The 17249-nt window shown below is 42.4% G+C and overlaps 1 protein-coding gene across 1 annotated transcript in view; it reads right to left on the bottom strand.

The window, feature by feature from the left end:
* Window positions 1–8673: 8673 nt before the first annotated feature.
* LOC145410686 (uncharacterized) overlaps window positions 8674–17249 on the bottom strand; it is a 244934-nt gene continuing 236358 nt past the window's right edge. Inside the window, exon 10 of the mRNA XM_080280799.1 lies at window positions 8674–11020. Coding sequence (XP_080136925.1) covers window positions 10934–11020 — 87 coding nt within the window. The 3' untranslated portion in view covers window positions 8674–10933. The remainder of the gene's footprint in view (window positions 11021–17249) is intronic.

The following is a 17249-nucleotide window of genomic DNA, read 5'->3' on the forward strand; positions in this document are numbered from 1 at the left end:
CTACTGCTGCTGCTGCTGCTGCTGCTGCTGCTACTATACTACTGTTACTACTACTATTAGCACCACCACCACCACCAACACAGCCACCATCACCATCCACTCACTCGATGTAGTGTTGCTTTCAGTGTCTGCCCTTTCCTCTCTTCCTTCCTTCCTTCTTCTGTCTTTCTTTCCTTCATTCGTTCCTCTTCCTTCTGCCTACGGGTGGCTTTACACTCCCTCCTCTGTCTTCTTTCCTTCATTCTTTCCTCCTCTTTCTGCCTATGGGTGAATCTAAACTGAGTGACAAGCCAAATGGTTTCCTGTACAGCAGGAAGCCATTTACTACGCTGGGTGGTAACCATATAACCAACTTAAGGCACCTGGTGGTTTAGTGGGCAATTAAGGCGCTCCAATCGAATTGAGCCGGTGTACAGTAGGTGTATATCCATGAGGTGGTTGGGGTTCATTGCTCATGTAATGTCACTCAGGGATGAGTGAGGCTGGTCACTGTCATCTTAAATGTCAGGACTAACTTGCCTAGCCCCGGGCTTCTATGCTCCTCATGGGGCAACACTGGATTGGATGATGAATGGATGGATTATTATTATTATTATTATTATCATCCATCCATCCATCATCCAATCCGACGTTGCCCCATGAGAAGCGTAGGAGCCCGGGGCTAGGCAATTGGTCCTGACATTTAAGATGAGAGTGACCAGCCTCAATCATCCCTGAGTGGCATTATATGAGCAATCAACCCCAACCATCCCTTGGATATAAACCTTCACCGGCTCAATCCGATTGGAGCGCAATAATTACCCACTAAACCACCAGGCCCCAAAATTTGGCTACATGATTACCACCAGCGTAGTAAATGGTTTCCTGGTGTACAGGAAACCATTTGGCTTGTCACTCAGTGTCCAGTCACCCACAGGCAGAAGGAAGAGGAAAGAATGAAGGAAAGAAGACAAAAGAGGGAATGTAGTCACCCGTAGGCAGAAGGAAGAGGAAAGAATGAAGGAAAGACAGAAGAGGATGGAAGGAAAGAAGGGTGGAGGAGAGGAAAGGGCAGACATCCGAGAGCAGCACTAGATCGAGTGAATGGATGGTGAGCGCCCCCACCTACCACTATTATTATTATTATTGTTACTGTTATTATAATTATTATTATTATCATCATTATTATTATTTCTTTGTTTTAATTGAAGAAGGGAGATGTGGTCTTTAACAAGTTCAAAACATGTGGCCTGCCAGGTGAATCACAGCAGTCCCGGCCCCCAGTCCATCAAAGGTTGCCGACCCCTGCACCACAGCTTTTCCCTTCCTCCAACCCATCCCCTCCCTTTCCCTCATTCCCCTACCCCCTCCGTCTTCCTCCCCATCCCTCCTCCCACCCCAATCTCCATCCATCTGCACCTCTACAGCCTGGTTCTGTGCTTCCTTTCCCTTCCCCCACCTCATCCCCTCCTTTTCCCTCAACCCCCTCACCCTCACACCCTGCCTCCCTTCCTTCCTATCCCTTAACTCACCTTCTCCCCTTTCTCCTCTCCCCCCCCTTCTTTTTTACCTCATCCCTTCCCTTATGGCATCCATCCTCCCATATCCTTCCCTATCCCCTTCTTCTGTCCATATCTTCCTAAGGCTCTATTCCCCTCCCCTTCCCTTACACCCTCTCCCTCTTCCTCCCTTCCCCTCTCTCACCTCCATCTCTGCCTCCCCTTTTCTCCTTATCTGTCTATTTACCTTTAACCTACCTTCCCCTCGCTTCCTTCCACCCCTGCCTCACCCCATCTTCTCTCCCCCTCCCCTCTTCCAGTCCTGCCTTATCCCTCTCTCCTCCCCATCTCTCTCCACCCTAGCTAAAACATTTCGATATTACATCCCAAATAAACACAGACTTGGGTGTGTTAGTATATGAGGGAGGGCGGCTTGGATTGCCGGAAGGAGGAAGTGGGGATGGGTAGGGGTGGACGGAGAGGGTTGGAGGTATTTTTGTTTGCAGCCACCCTGCATGAACTCCAAGTTGAGGTGTCGGAGCTATATTAAACTGATGAAGTAACTTGAAATAACTTGAAGACGTGCATTATATATATATATATATATATATATATATATATATATATATATATATATGAGAGAGAGAGAGAGAGAGAGAGAGAGAGAGAGAGAGAGAGAGAGAGATTTAACTAAAAAAAATAATGAGTGAAGAGTTGTGAGATTTGTGTGACCCATTTCACTGACAGGCTGACAATTGCTTCTCCCATTTTCGTAGTTTCTTTAATATAGTTTTGGATCCTATTGCCCGAAGTACTCGTAAAACTGTGACACTTGGGTTATGATAATGATGATGATGATGCCTTTACTAATATTTCTCCCAGCTGTGCACATTTCTTCCCGACCATCTTTGCATCATTCTCGACCCTTAATGTTTTGACTATTCGCCAGTGTAGGGAGTAAAGTTCTCATGTAGGGCAGACTCATCACAAACACCAGTACATACTTAAATCAAAGGCTTTTCGTCTCATCAACTTCCCTTCTCTGACTGACTCCCTGTAGCCTGTCTCTTTGCCGCAGTGGTGCATCAGTCCCTCTCTTATATCGCTGCTCCTCTGGTCACTAACCCTCTTAAGTCTCCCCCTGCGTCCCTTTCTCATTACGTAGGAGGCTCAGCACCCGTCTATATACACACTCTCATCCCGATCCCGTTAATTATTTGATGCATGAGTCGACCAATATTCTCAATCCTTCATGTATGCAGCTGGTCAACTCTGAAACTGTCTTCCTCAGTCTGTCTTTCCCACTGCCTCTGATCTCCAGTCTTTTAAGCGCAGTCTGGCCAGGTGTGTGGAAACGAACGGATTCTGACATTAACTTTCTCTTCAACTTTCTTCAGAGGGAGGAAGCCTAACTGACACTGAGGATAAAATTCATGTTAACTGCTTCGAATTATAGGCTCAGATGATAGTGGTAATGATGATAATGATGCTTTGATGGTGTATTTTGAGATATGTAATAATGATGATGATGATGAAGATGATGATGATGATACTAAGAATGAAAATGTTGATATTGATGATCATGATTATTATGACGACGATGACGGTGATGATAAAAACGACTACTACTATGGAGATGATGATGATGATGATGATGATGATGATGATGATGGATGATGATGATGATGCGTCCCAGTGTGGGTTAATTGCTGACGGGAAATGATTGATTTGCCTAATGCATCACGTAATTAGGTGAGAGAGAGAGAGAGAGAGAGAGAGAGAGTCGGTGAAAAAGTGCATTCACACATACACAACCTACAATATTGAACACACACACACACGGGGTATCAAATAAAACACGGTATAAAAACTCACCAACTTTATAACACTGGCCATATAACAAACAGGCATCATCACCACAGCTCCTCGGGCCGTAACCTCGTGGGCTTAGCAGGCTCTCTTAGCACCTATTTCCTGGCGAATTATCCTGATTATTATTCCTCAGAAGTATATTTTGTTACTTAGATATGCTTAAAACAGCCACAGATCGCGTAAATAGTATGCTAAGTTATATCAAAGTGTCACATGCAGAATGCGCTGGTTACGAAGAGCTACTAGTTGTTGTTGCTTAACCACGGTCTGTCTGGAGGAGCTGACTCGTCGACCACAGGTAAGAAACTGCTTCTGTGGGGCCGTCCTACAAGTACAGCACAATACATACACCGTGTAAGGATCCGGCGCCCCCTTATGATAGACACTTCTCACTAGGATCGGACCAGTGTCCTTCTCCACGGCGAGGCGCAGGGAAATATGAAGAGGCTTGGTTCCCGGGTGGACGCCGCGACTGCTCCACTCAGGGTGTAAATCGTCACCACATGTAGGCTTCTCGTCAGGGCCAGAGGTGTAAGTAAGCTTCCTAAAGTCATTACAGAAAGACCTCTGGCGCCTCATCCTTACCAGTGTCTCTGCATATATAACACCTCTACTTAGTCACTACCAGGACGACTTTTTTCTCCTTATTCATTCTTGCTTCCTCCTGACGATATTGCTTAGAACAGACCTCACGTACAAAGACCATAACACGCCTCTCCTGTTTGTAAAGTCCACCCTAGAATGGAATCGTGTAGAGGCAGCAAAAATAAGCTAAAAGGAAGGCGTCATCGCACGAAAGGGGCTGACAGGTCACTTCTTCACATAGTACATTAATGTTTTGTTGCATTTTACATAAGCAAACAGTATGAATATTAAAGCCTAAAAAATGCATATATAACACTGGAGAGAATATTACTATGTTCTGTTCAGTAACGTATTATATATTTCATTCTTGGCATGTGAGAGGCGTGCCTTCAAGTGGTGGCACTGATACACCTGGCTGTGGAGCTGCCCGGTTATGCAGTTGTCCCTCATCTTCCTCCCTATCCCTCAGAAGAAGGATGGTGGAGTGCAGGAGGAAAACTTAAACCTGCAGTCCACTGGGTTCACATTACAGATGAACCTGGAGCTACAACAACAACTACAACTTGCCACATCCAGAGGGTTTTATGTAAAGGAAGCATTGGAGACATTGAGGGTAAGACCTAGCCATCACTAACCCCTCCACGATAAACAATAATTCCAAACTACGGTGGTGAGGTATAGTTTACAATGACCCCTTCACTACGAAAAGTCTCCCCTAAAATAAACAAAATCGTCTGGAGGCAGCAAGAACAGACCGACAGGAAATATTCCCTGGTATAAGAATTACTTGTACTTGTAGCCCCATGTTCAACTGAAACGTGAACTCCGTGAACTGCAGGCTTGAGCTCATATTCTGCTGTTCACTATCTTCCTGATGGGAGATAGGGAAGTAGTTGAGGGACGTTTGTATAGCCAGGCAGCAGAGAGACCTGGTTCCTGGTTATATGGATGCCACCGCGTGAAGGCGTCCCTCTGGCTGAAAGCTTAGAAGTCCAAGATGTAATAATAATAATAATAATAATAAGCTCACAAGGTACGGCTCGAGGCTGGGGTGACATGAACTGCTGAGTGTGATAATACATTTGTCCTTATCTGCTATACAGGCGATATACAAATATACAATGGTACAAAATATCTCCACTACTATTTCAAAGACTACAGTATGGCACACATGAAGAGCTGTATCCTAGGTGACACAGGAGACTTCGTTGCACCTTTCTCTTGGCGATTTGGTTAGTCTATCACACCTTGAGGGCTCTCTTGCACACCACTTATTCCTTGTTGATGGTCACATAGTTTGCATCAATTACAGACACGATTTTGCTAAGGTGTAATGTCAGGGGTAAATCGCTTAGGAAGAGGTGTCACGAAAACTCCACTGTCACTTAAAATGCGCCCCTTAGACCCCTTGTTGTATGCATAGACACCACTTATAACCCCTTCACTACGAGACCTTTCCCCCTTAACCAAATAAAACCCTTTGACGATGGCCCTGTGTTAAACTATTTCCACCCGAGACGTAGGAAGGGTTGAGGCTTGGCTACCGAAGTCCTGATCATTTAATAGATGGATAGATAGATAAATAGACAGATAGATAGATGGAAAGATAGATAAACAGACGGATAGATGGACAGATAGACAAGGGAAGGACTAGTTGTGATGGACAGTGGAATTTCTTGGGTATGTTTGTCTGGAGGTCCTATTTCTTTTATTTATTTATTTATTTATTTATTTTTTCTTTCTGGCACCTCTTGGATTCGAATCACGGAGCGTTAACCCCTTCACACCTATGACGTTATTTTCTTGCTATATTCTTCCTGCCTACAGACGATTTTGTTCAGCTCGGGAGCACTGAAATTAGCGAGGGGGTTGGTGTGGAGATTAACCTTGGCAGTTGGAAGCACCTCTCCCTCGCTGAGTAAAATCGTCTGGAGAGAGAGAGAGAGAGAGAGAGAGAGAGAGAGAGAGAATGTGTCACCGGACTGAAAGGGTTGACGCACGGCCCCCTCCGACCCTATGTCTCCTGTGTGTGTGTGATGACGTGGTGGAGGGGTAAATGTGAAGTCCTCTGGTTGTAGCAATAATTAAAGAAATAAAATAAACAAGATAAACATGTTACGGCTCTGATGGCGTTAATGAACCGTAACCCCTTCACCACGAGGCGTCCCTTCGCACCTGTGTAGAGTGACGCAGGTGGGAGCAACGGTGAAATAGTACTCGAGTCATAGTACTGAAGTGGTGCAATTTGAGGCCATTTGTACGCTGAATAAAAAAGTGAAAATTATCCTGTGACAAATAAAAAAAATCTTGGAAGGGTGAATGAATTTTTTTCCCCTCGCGAGGCCAAAAATCTCTGCAGGACGATGACGGTTTTTCTATTCTCTTGTAGCTAGAGACGAATTATTAACCTGAGCATAAAAACTTCTAGTAGTAAAAGAGATAATATACTTCTTTAGGACTAGTCTTAATTTTCCCTCTCAATATCCCTACGTGTCAAGTGGGGTTGGTGGAGGATTAGTGCCCCTCACTGTAAAAACAATTAACTCTAAGCCCTTGGCCACCCCGTTTGGGATACATGGCGTCTGGCAATGAATGAATGAATGAATATACCTAGCGCCACCAGACCATTTTATTTAAGAAAGACCACTCGTACGGGAAGGGCTAGACCATTTAGACCTTACTACCCTCCGGCGATCTGTATGTTCGTCTGACACCTTACGATTTCATTCACCTTTGTAGAAACGTGCTCGGGGTGAAGGGTTGGTGGCTGTTGCATATCATAAACCCACAAATAACCCTCTTGCTGAGACAGTTTTGACAGTAATGGAAGCTTGGTTGGTTTAGGTACTGGGTTTATTGATTTATTTATTTTTAAGTAGTTTGATTTCTTACTCCTGTCACATGCCAGACTACACTGATGATGGCAGCGATATTGTGTACGTGGGGACTAGAGAGAGAGAGAGAGAGAGGGGGGGGAGGGAGGGAGGAAGAGAGAGGGTAAGAAAATGTAGTGGCGAAAAATAATTATGAGGAACAATGGTATGTCATGGATACGTTGTCGTCTTTTTTTTTTTCTTTTCTCTTTTTAGTCTAGGCCACCCCTTACAGGATGCAGCGTCAGGCATCAGTTAGCAATCGCACGGAGGAACAAATCCGAGTCGCCTGACCCGAGCTAAACCAACCATCTCCATCCAGGCACGGTTACGGACACCGACACTGTTCCTCGTTTTCGTCCAACAATTATGACACTCTTACATGGTGTTCTGAAAAGCATACTGGCCTCCGAAGGTCGTATCACTGGGTTTCTACAGTCTTCGTTCACATTCTCCTTGAGTATCGTAATGATCGATATTAATGTATGGAATTGTACACTCAAGGAATCAACTCTCTACCCATTTCGTCTTAGAATTATTTAACACTAAGCGAATCCTAACAAGCTTTAATCATCTAAATCCGGTGACGTATTTTTGCTTATTTTTCTCTTTCTACCGCTACCTGTCAGTTTCATGCAGCTTAGGATACGCTTTTTGGACTGGCGGAGTTAAATGAATGGTCCTGACCAGCTCTGACATCACTAGAGTTGAACGAAATATTTGAACGAGGTAAAGTGTCCCTCCTGAAGGTGAGAAAGTGGGATTCGGCGCTGTTGACAAAGTACCCAGTAGTTCAAATATGGACATCATGAGTACGTCCTTCCATACTTTACCATATTTACACTTTTTTTTTTTTTTTTTAAGTGGGCCGACTCGCTTGAACTGACTCGACACGGCTGAAATCGAATCATCATGCAAAGTTTCAAAATGACTGGTCGACTCGAAGTGCTCCTGGACAAAACTGGTGTTCATTTTTTTTCCCCTTATGACATACGGAAATTCTGACCAGATGGTAGTTGCAATCCGCGCCGAGTACCAATAAAATAGACTAAATAATAAAAACGTCACCGGAGTCCAGAGATTAAACTCATGTCTGTGTCTGGTGGTTCGATTTTCCCGCCATGTGGTCACCAAGCCCTAGGAATATAACTCTTTCCCCTGGCGGCACCCAGACACTTTCATTTCGTTGTTTAAAATTATTGCATAGTCTGGTTTCTTTGTAATTCGGGGTTGCTAAAAATATACAGCAGAAAATACAAAATCAGCAGCTGTCATGTCACTTTGTAGTCATGTCATACTGCCCCTTATACTCGTAGGCTAAGAAAGCTCCCTAACACCTTTTCCTAAGCGATTTAATTTGCATATTACACCTTCTTGTTCTTTTCCGTGGTATATAAATCCTTCAAACACCGCCATACTCTACATAAATAAAATTCAAAAGGATATTAACCAGCCATATATAAAAATATATCGCTGAGGAGGTGCTAGGGAGTCTCCTTACCCTACGAGAATTTACAGCGCATACTCGTACTCCGTCTCAGGCACTCATTCGATATACTGCAGAACGAAGGGTTAACAGTGAATACAGGTGCGTAATGAATACAGGTGGGCAATTAGCAAACCAGGTGAGTAATTACTTTGACTTAAAATACCTAAAAATAATCACTTAAGTTTTCATGGTATATCTTATGGATACGATATCAGTGTATACTCTAATGTTTAAGAAGGCTTTTATACACACACACACACACACACACACACACACACACACACACACACACACACACACACACACACACACACACATTTATGGACACAAAGTAAAGGCTTCTAAATTTACACCTTATTTTTGACACACACACACACACACACACACACACACACACACACACACACACACGTCTGAAATCAGTCGCTAGATTTTAGAACTTACAATAAATTCAGCTGTCACTCTCTCCTCACCAATTCAATCTCGGGTCTGAACAACATGCTTGCATTACCACTGCCATATTGACTCTAGCGCATACTGGGGGTGGGGGAGGGGGGACTTCTTCAAAAACTGTTCACTCTAACTCCATCTGGCTTGGAAGAAAGACAAACAATTTAACGTTTTGGCTATAGTAAGTTTTTAGCAACAGAAGTGACACACCCTTGGAGAACTGTAATATTGCTAGTACTTAATTCTTAGCCAAAAACTTCCAGTGATTTTTAGGTTACGGAACCTTGATGAAAACTAACACTTGGGACATAATCTACAGTCAGTGTGATTCAAACAGCTCCATTTCTTTTCCACTTTTCATTTCACGGTACGAATATGAGGCTTACTAAAATGGCCTAACACAATATGATGATACTGTTGCGTCTGAATTTGTAGTGGGTGAGGTTTGGTGAAGTTGGCTTTGCTTTGATATTAACTTTGGTATTGTTAGATTAGATTTGGTTAGGCAGCATTAGGGAAGCTTAGATTTGGTTGACTTAACTGTGTATGGTACTTCGAGAATAGTATTAAAAATGTACTAAGAAATACTGTTGATTTTGCCCTTCACGTCGCTTGGGTATGTGTAACTCTCCTCTTGACACCTTCATCACAATCACCGCGTCGTGGGGAAGTCTTGTGCTGGAGATGGCGAGGGATTCACGTGTCTTGCAGGTGTGTAGAGTCCTCGGAGACAGTGGCAGGTGTTTGGATAGATGTGGGAGGAGGTAGGTGAGACAGGCAGGTGTATGTAGGGGGCAGGTTTGTGAGGGGGTAGATGTGCGAGGAAGCAAGTGTGTGTGGAGGCACAGTAGGTGTGTGTGTGTGTGTGTGTGTGTGTGTGTGTGTGTGTGTGTGTGTGTGTAATTCACCGGGTCGGTCAGGATCACTTGATGGTCGTGATCGTCAGCTTTTACCCTCCCGGAAGGGAGCTGGGAGCTCATATAGTCCGATCTAAGGGCAAGGCTGTGACCTTCACACACGCACACACCCGTCCCCTTGCTCAAGGGGGACAGTAACCACCCACTTCGTCAGTGAAACTTTTCGCAACCTGAGCGAGGCGCGAACTCCCGTCCACCAGTTGGCAAGCGAGAGCGTTACCACTGCACCAGCGAGCGTGTGTGTGTGTGTGTGTGTGTGTGTGTGTGTGTGTGTGTGTGTGTGTGTGTGTGTGTGTGTGTGTGTGGAGGCAGATATGTTTTAAGGAATGTGTGTGTGGAGGTAGGTGTGTGTGGATACAGGTGTGTGGCGAGGCAGGTATGTGTGGAGGCAGGTGCGCTGGGGAGGCAAGTGTGTGGGGAGGCAGGTGTGTGGGGAGGCAGGTGTGTGTAGTTAGGTGTGCTGGGGAGGAAGCTGTGATGGGGAGGCAGGTGTGTGGGTTGGCAGGTATGTGTGGAGGCAGGTGTGATGGGGACTGTGCTTAATTTAATGTCAAGCCTCTATCAATCCTTCCAAAACGATGACTTCCTTTTTATTCTGTTTTTGTTCCCTTCAGACGATTTGTATTCAGTTTAGATTATTTAGAGTTAGAGGAGTTAGGTATTCATTAAAGAAGCAGAAAAAAGCCGCTTGAAACTCCAGCAGAACAAGTGGAGTAGACCAGGTGAGATGCAATTAAGGACAGGTATGAGACTGGTTTAATAAGCACCTGAGTGACTGGAAGGTGTGGGTATAATAAAAACTTACACTTGGATCCATGACAGGTGTAAAACAAGGCTAAGGAAGGTGTGGAGCAGGTGTAAGGTGATGTAAATTAGAGTTGGTGTGGTGCAGGTGTATGACAGGTGTAGGCCAGGTGTCATGAGGTGTGGATTAGCTTGAGGGAACGTTTGGGTGAGACGTATGACAGGTGTAGGACAGCTGTATGAAAGGTCTGAGATAGGTGTGTGATTCGTGTAAAGCAAGTGTAGGCCAGATGTAGTACAGGTGAGGTGTACGTGTTAGGAGGTGCTGATCAGAGGAAGGGCAGTAAATTTTAGGTGTATGGCAGATGTATAACGTGTGTGACAGGTGCAGAGCTAGTGTGGACAGGTATGTGACAGGTATATGACACGTGTATGATTCGTGTGGTGCAGGTGTTAGGAGGGGTTAATTAGAGTCATGGCAGTTACTTCAGGTGTATGGCAGGTGTATAGCAGGTGTGGCATGGTCTAGGAGTGCACGGTCTGGGTGATAGTCTCCTCATCCTCGTTCTGTGCCCTCCTGTACTTCACCCTCTCTCCGAACAACTGCCGATCCTGTGGGTAGACGCAATGCACAATGACAATTATAAGTAAGATAAATATGATGTTATTTCAGATGAAGAAAAATCTGCTAATCCTTATTGTGATATATATATATATATATATATATATATATATATATATATATATATATATATATATATATATGTAAAACGTTTTCTCAATTACCTATTTGAGAAAACTACAAAAATTCACCGTGCTTAGGTTTTCTTGATTACGAAAAGTCTTTCGACTCAGTGGAGCACACAGCAATTATAGATTCATTGCGGGAAGATGGAGTAAATGAGAACATTGTAAAACTGCTTGAAACATATATAGGCCAAAGAGGGAACTGCTAAAATTGAATTACATAAAGGACTCGGAAAAAATTAAGACTGAGAAGGGCGTGCATCAGGGAGATAGAATTTCACCAAAAATCATTTACAGCAACCACAGAAAGTATTTTCAGAAAGCTGGACTGGGAAAACAAAGGAGTAAACATAGATGGAGAAAAGCTAAACCATTCAAGATGTGCAGATGACATTGTCCTAATCTCAGAAACAGCAGAGACATTGCAAGAAATGTTAAATGACCTGAACAGAGAAAGTCTCAAAGTAGGACTAAAGATGAACCGGAGTAAAACTAATGTTTAATCCACAAATACCAAAGAGCGTCATCAGAACAAGCAAAGAAATTCTTGAAGATGTCGAGGACCACAATTACATTGGGGAAATACTAAAATTAACGAAAGACCATGTTAGCGATAATCTATCTATCTATATACCTAGGCTGCTTCCCCCAAGGAAAGGGAGGTAGCCGAGACAAAAAAGAAAAAAAAAAAAACGCATTACAAATGGATGGAAAGCTTTCTGTAAACAGAGACACCATGAAATGTAGCTTGCCAATTTGTGTGAGATGAAAAACATATAGCGAATGCATAATTCCAGCTATGACGTATGGTTGTGAGACCTGGAAACTGACAAAATCGATGGAAAATCAACGAATCCATTCTCAAAGATCAATTGAAAGGTCAGTGTTAGGAATATCTTCAAGAGACAGGAAAAGGATCAACTTGGGTGAGAGTGCAGACTAAAGTCAACGGCATTAGAGAAGTTGTATAAAGAACAGAAATGGATGTCGGCAGGTCATGTAGCAAGAATAAGGAGTAACCGATGGAGCAAGAGGGTGACTGACTGGACTCCAAGAGTTTATAAGTGTAGCAGAAAACGGCCAGACAGGAGATGGAGAGATAAGATAGAGAAGTCTGCAGGCAAAACGTGGCAGAGATTGGCTCAGTCAAGGAATTCGAGAAGAAAGTTGAGGAAGGCCTTTGTTCAGCAGTGGAGTTGCAGTGGCTGACGATATATATATATATATATATATATATATATATATATATATATATATATATATATATATTATAATGTGTGCCCATAAATAAACGAAGATTAAAATAGAGAACAACGTGACTCTGTGTGTGTGTGTGTGTGTGTGTGTGTGTGTGTCTCTCTCTCTCTCTCTCGAATCTGATGAGGCATTTTCATTTTAGTCTTGCTGGCACCAGAAAGCCATATTCAGCTTGGGAAGGACCTCTGTAAGTGAGGGTGGTGACGAAGGCTTTCCCAACCCCTCTAGTTCCTAAAGCCTACCTTAAAGCCATAGAAAATCGTCTGGAAAAGGCAAGAAAAGAAATGCGTCATCGAACTGAAGGAGTTGCCTGTGGTATATGGTGGTGTTCACCATCCAGACATTCCATGTAGTGCTGTCATTAGGTAGTTCTACGCTGAGTGACAAGCCAAATGGTTTACTGTAAGCCAGGAAACCATCAAATACGCTGGTTGGTTGCCATATAACTAAATGACGCCTGGTGGTCAAGTGGGTTATCGCGCTCCAACCAGGTGGCGCCTAAAAGGGTGTACTGTATATCCGAGGAATTACTTTTTCTTTTTTTAAGGCCATTCAGGGGTTAGTGAGGTTGGCCAGCCTCGCCAGAAATTTCGGTGATATGTAGTCTAGTTCTGGGTCCCTATGTTTGTGATGGGGAAGGAAAGGACTGGATGAAGTATGAATGAATTTAATATCTCCACGTGACACCTAACAAACTATACGTAGTAGAGATGGAAAACTCGATTCACTTTGGTGACTCGAGTTTTTATGAGTCAGTCACCGAAGAGAATCGGGTAGTTGAGTCACTCGATTCACCAAGTCAGTAGCCTGGCTGCAGCAACCGTTATTTCTGCCAGCCGACTAGCCGAGCACGTCGGTGATGGGTGATAGAGCGTAGCTCGCTCGCTCAACACTCGCTTAATCATTGAATGTTGCCAACTCCCTCCTATTCATACTATGGACCTGATGCAAGAAAATTTTAATTATCGGGGTAAAGAATGAAACACCTATATTACATAAAAAAAAAAAAAAAACTTTACTATTCCGTTAAATAAATTGAATAATGACATATTTAGAGCAAAAATAAACATAATCCATTAAACTCTGGCAGTTAAATTCTATCTTTCTATCTTTTGGCCGACGCCATTATCCTCGATGGGGTTACCAAAACTGAATCGTCTCTAAACCAACCTTAAACAAACTGAGGCACTGAGAGGACTGCATTAAAAAAAAAAAAACGTTAAAAAACGTTAAGCCATTCTGAGGTGATGTAAATAGCTTTAAATTATTAGTAGGATAAAGAAAAATATTTAGATTGCTTAATAAATTATTATTTAATTGCTAGAATAAAACAGAAATGAAAAACACAGCGACCTGTTATTTAAAATCCTTTCCAATTCGTGAGTCACCAGTGACTCGGTGAGCCGGTGTAGCGTTATGATCTGTCCCCCTGTCCGCCCCCTACGGCGCATGCGCGGGAGTTGCCAGAGGCCGCCACAAATATGCCATTTGTTCTCTGATCTCCGTAGGGGTAACATGATCGGAGCCTCTCGCCCTTTGTTTACAAACGGCAAATGGTCATTCCGGCGTCTCATATCATTCGTCTCAAAGCTTTCTCGGGTAGTTTTCGCCCTTAAATTAAATTAGGTTAGGCGGAAAGCAGTAAAAATTCGAATTTCTAAGGTATGAATGAGTTAGGTTGGATAAACATAGTTATAATTAATCATATGGGGACGAGTTATCTAATCTGTTAGGCGTGAGGATTGCCTTAGCTTTGAATCTTTACAGGAATGAGTCAAGCTCGTATTGTCCCGTGTATTAAACCGTTTTTATCATACATATCCTTGAAATTATAAATAGTTTTGGCACACACTACCTCATTCGGTTGTGCATTCCACTGATCAATTGTCCTATTAGGGAAACTGAATTTCCTTACATCTTTATCACCTCTCTTTTTATGCTGTATTTTGCAATGTCCTCTTGCTGATGCTTCACACATATGATATATATTCATTTATGTCTATTTTCTGTTCCCCTGATATGCATTTATATAGCATAATCATGTCTCCTCCTCTCCTGCAGCGTTGGTAAATTCAATCTTTCCAGTCTTTCTCAGTAACTTAAATCCCTTAAGCTTGGTACCCATCTTGTAGTGGCCCGTTGTACTTTTTCAATCTTATCTGTTTTTTGAGATGAGGATTCCAGACTACTGTGATGCATACTCCAGAGTTGGTCTGATGAATATCTTCCTCAGCATATCTTCATTTATATACGTGAATGCTATTCTCATAGTAGCAAGCAATGTATACATGTTTCGTACCTTCTCACTGATGTGATCATCAGGAGATAGTCTGTTACTGATAATTACTCCTAGGTCCTTCTCCTTTTCTGATATGTGTAGGGTTGATCTTCCTAACTTATAATACCAATCTGGTCTTTTCTCACTTTTACCAAATTTTATTACATGACACTTGTCCACATTAAATTCCATTTGCCATTTATTGCTCCATTCATGAAGCTTGTTCAATTCCTCTTGCAGCTCTTTGCAAGAATCTATGTTAGTAATTTTCTTTTGAATTTTTGCATCGTCGGCAAACATACTTAGATAGCTTCCGTTTCCAATATTACTATCTATGCCATTTATATATACTAAAAACATAACTGAGCCCTGTGGCACTCCGCTGGTCACTTCCCTCCATGATGAGTAATTTCCCCTTAATATTGTTCTCATTTCCCTTTTTCTGAGAAAATCCTGCATCCAACAGTGGAGATTGCCTTGGATACCTCCTTGATGGTACAGTTTCCATAAAAGTCTTTGGTGCGGTACTCTGTCAAATGCTTTCTTAAAATCTAAATAGATACTGTCCACCCATCCTTCTCTTTTCTGTAATGTTTCTCTAACTTTGTCATAATTGCTTAGAAGATTAGTAACACATGATTTTCCCTTCCTAAAACCGAACTGCCTCTCTTTTATCATACCATGTTCTAGATGTTTTACCCAAACTTCCCTTATCAGCTTTTCTAGTATCTTACAACACTGGTCAGTGATACTGGTCTGTAGCTGAGTAGTTCTCACTGTGTTAAATTTGACTAGTGTACAGGTATTTGTAGACCTCACAGGTGGTTAAGAGGGATGAGTAAAGGACTCATGAATGGAATGGAAGGAAATGGAATGGATTAAAAAAAAAAAAAAAAAAGGAAAGCGAGCACCAAGCCACTCAATGACTATGTTTCCCCCTGGGGATGGGGGGGATAGAATACCTCCTCAGTATCCCTGCTTGTCGTAAAAACCGTCTAAAAGGAACAATTTAATCTTCATCCTTCCTCTTTTCCCCCTCTGCTTCTTGTACTTTATCTGTCCCACCTCTCTGCCTTATATTTTCACTTTAATACCCACCCAACTCCTATTGTAGTGCCATATAGTCATTGAGTGGCTTGGTGCTCGCTTTCCTTTCTTTCTTTCTTTTTTTTTTTTTTTAATAATCCATTCCATTCAATGACTAAGTTATATGGCACTAACTTGGGTGGGTATTGAAAATATATGTCAGAGAGGTGGAACATAAAGTACAAGAAGCAGAGGGGGAAAAGGGGAAGGATTTTTAGTCGGCTTTTACGACAAGCAGGGATACTGAGGAAGTATTCTATCCCCCCCTCCCCGAGGGGAAAGGACTCGTGAGATAACCGTGACTGGGAGCTGACTTAGTTTCCATTGATAGTACCCCTCTGGGGAGGGGGGACAGAATACTTCCTCAGTATCCCTGCTTGTCGCAAAAAGGGCACTTTAATCTCCATCCTTCCCCTCTTCCCACTCTGCTCCTGTACTTTATCTGTCTTACCTCTCTGCCTTACATTTTCACTTTAATACCCACCAAACCCTCTTCCATTATAGTGCCATGTAGTCATTGTTTTAGCTTGGTACTGGCGCTTATTATTCACCTCCTCTTGTACTTCATGTGTCTCATCTCTCAGCCTTATATTTTCACTTTAATAACCACCCAACCCCCTTCCACCTCAGTGCCATATTTTCATTGGCTTGGTGCTAACTTTTGCTTTTTTTTTTATTTTTTATTACTGTGTTCATTGCATTTCCACTGATAGTACAGTATATAAATATATCCTGTGCTACTGGACACGACAGGGTATATGTTACTGCACGTGTGCAGATTTAAATAAACGATTGGTATTAAAATATGCCAATCAGTGATGTGTAGTAATGTACCCAATGTGCTGAATAACCTAACTTAGGATTTTTTATTTTTTATTTCCCATAACAACTAGTATCTGAAGTGATCTCAGTAACGTAACTGATAAGGGTCTTAACTTTATCATTATCCATTGAATCAGTAGAAGTGCTGTAACAGTGTGAACAGGAAACTTCACTAAGCATACCCTAGTGGAGTGCATACTGTTTTCATAGTGTTTGGAGCTAAAAGTACTTTTCCATAAATGAAATTCAGAGGCTAATTTTCATTTCACACTGACTGAACTTGAACTATACTGGACTAGCCTAACACTCATGTGAGATTTCTCAAAACTAAAGGGAGATGTAAGATTTCTCAAACTAAAGGGATTGGATTGGATAATTGGAAAAAAAAGGAAAAGGAAAAGCCAGCACCAAGCCACTTATTGACTCTATGGCATTTAAAAGGGGTTGGGTGGGTATTAAAGTGAATATATAACGCAGAGAGGAAGCTATCTAAGTATGTTTGCAGACGATGCAAAAATTCAAAAGAAAATTACTAACATAGATTCTTGCAAAGAGCTGCAAGAGGAATTGAACAAGCTTTATGAATGGAGCATTAAATGGCAAATGGAATTTAATGTGGACAAGTGTCATGTAATAAAATTTGGTAAAAGT

This window comes from Coenobita brevimanus, chromosome 86 (genome assembly GCF_032717465.1).
Source record: "Coenobita brevimanus isolate Jiangsu-jjx chromosome 86, ASM3271746v2, whole genome shotgun sequence".
In the NCBI taxonomy this organism is placed as follows: Eukaryota; Metazoa; Arthropoda; class Malacostraca; order Decapoda; family Coenobitidae; genus Coenobita; species Coenobita brevimanus.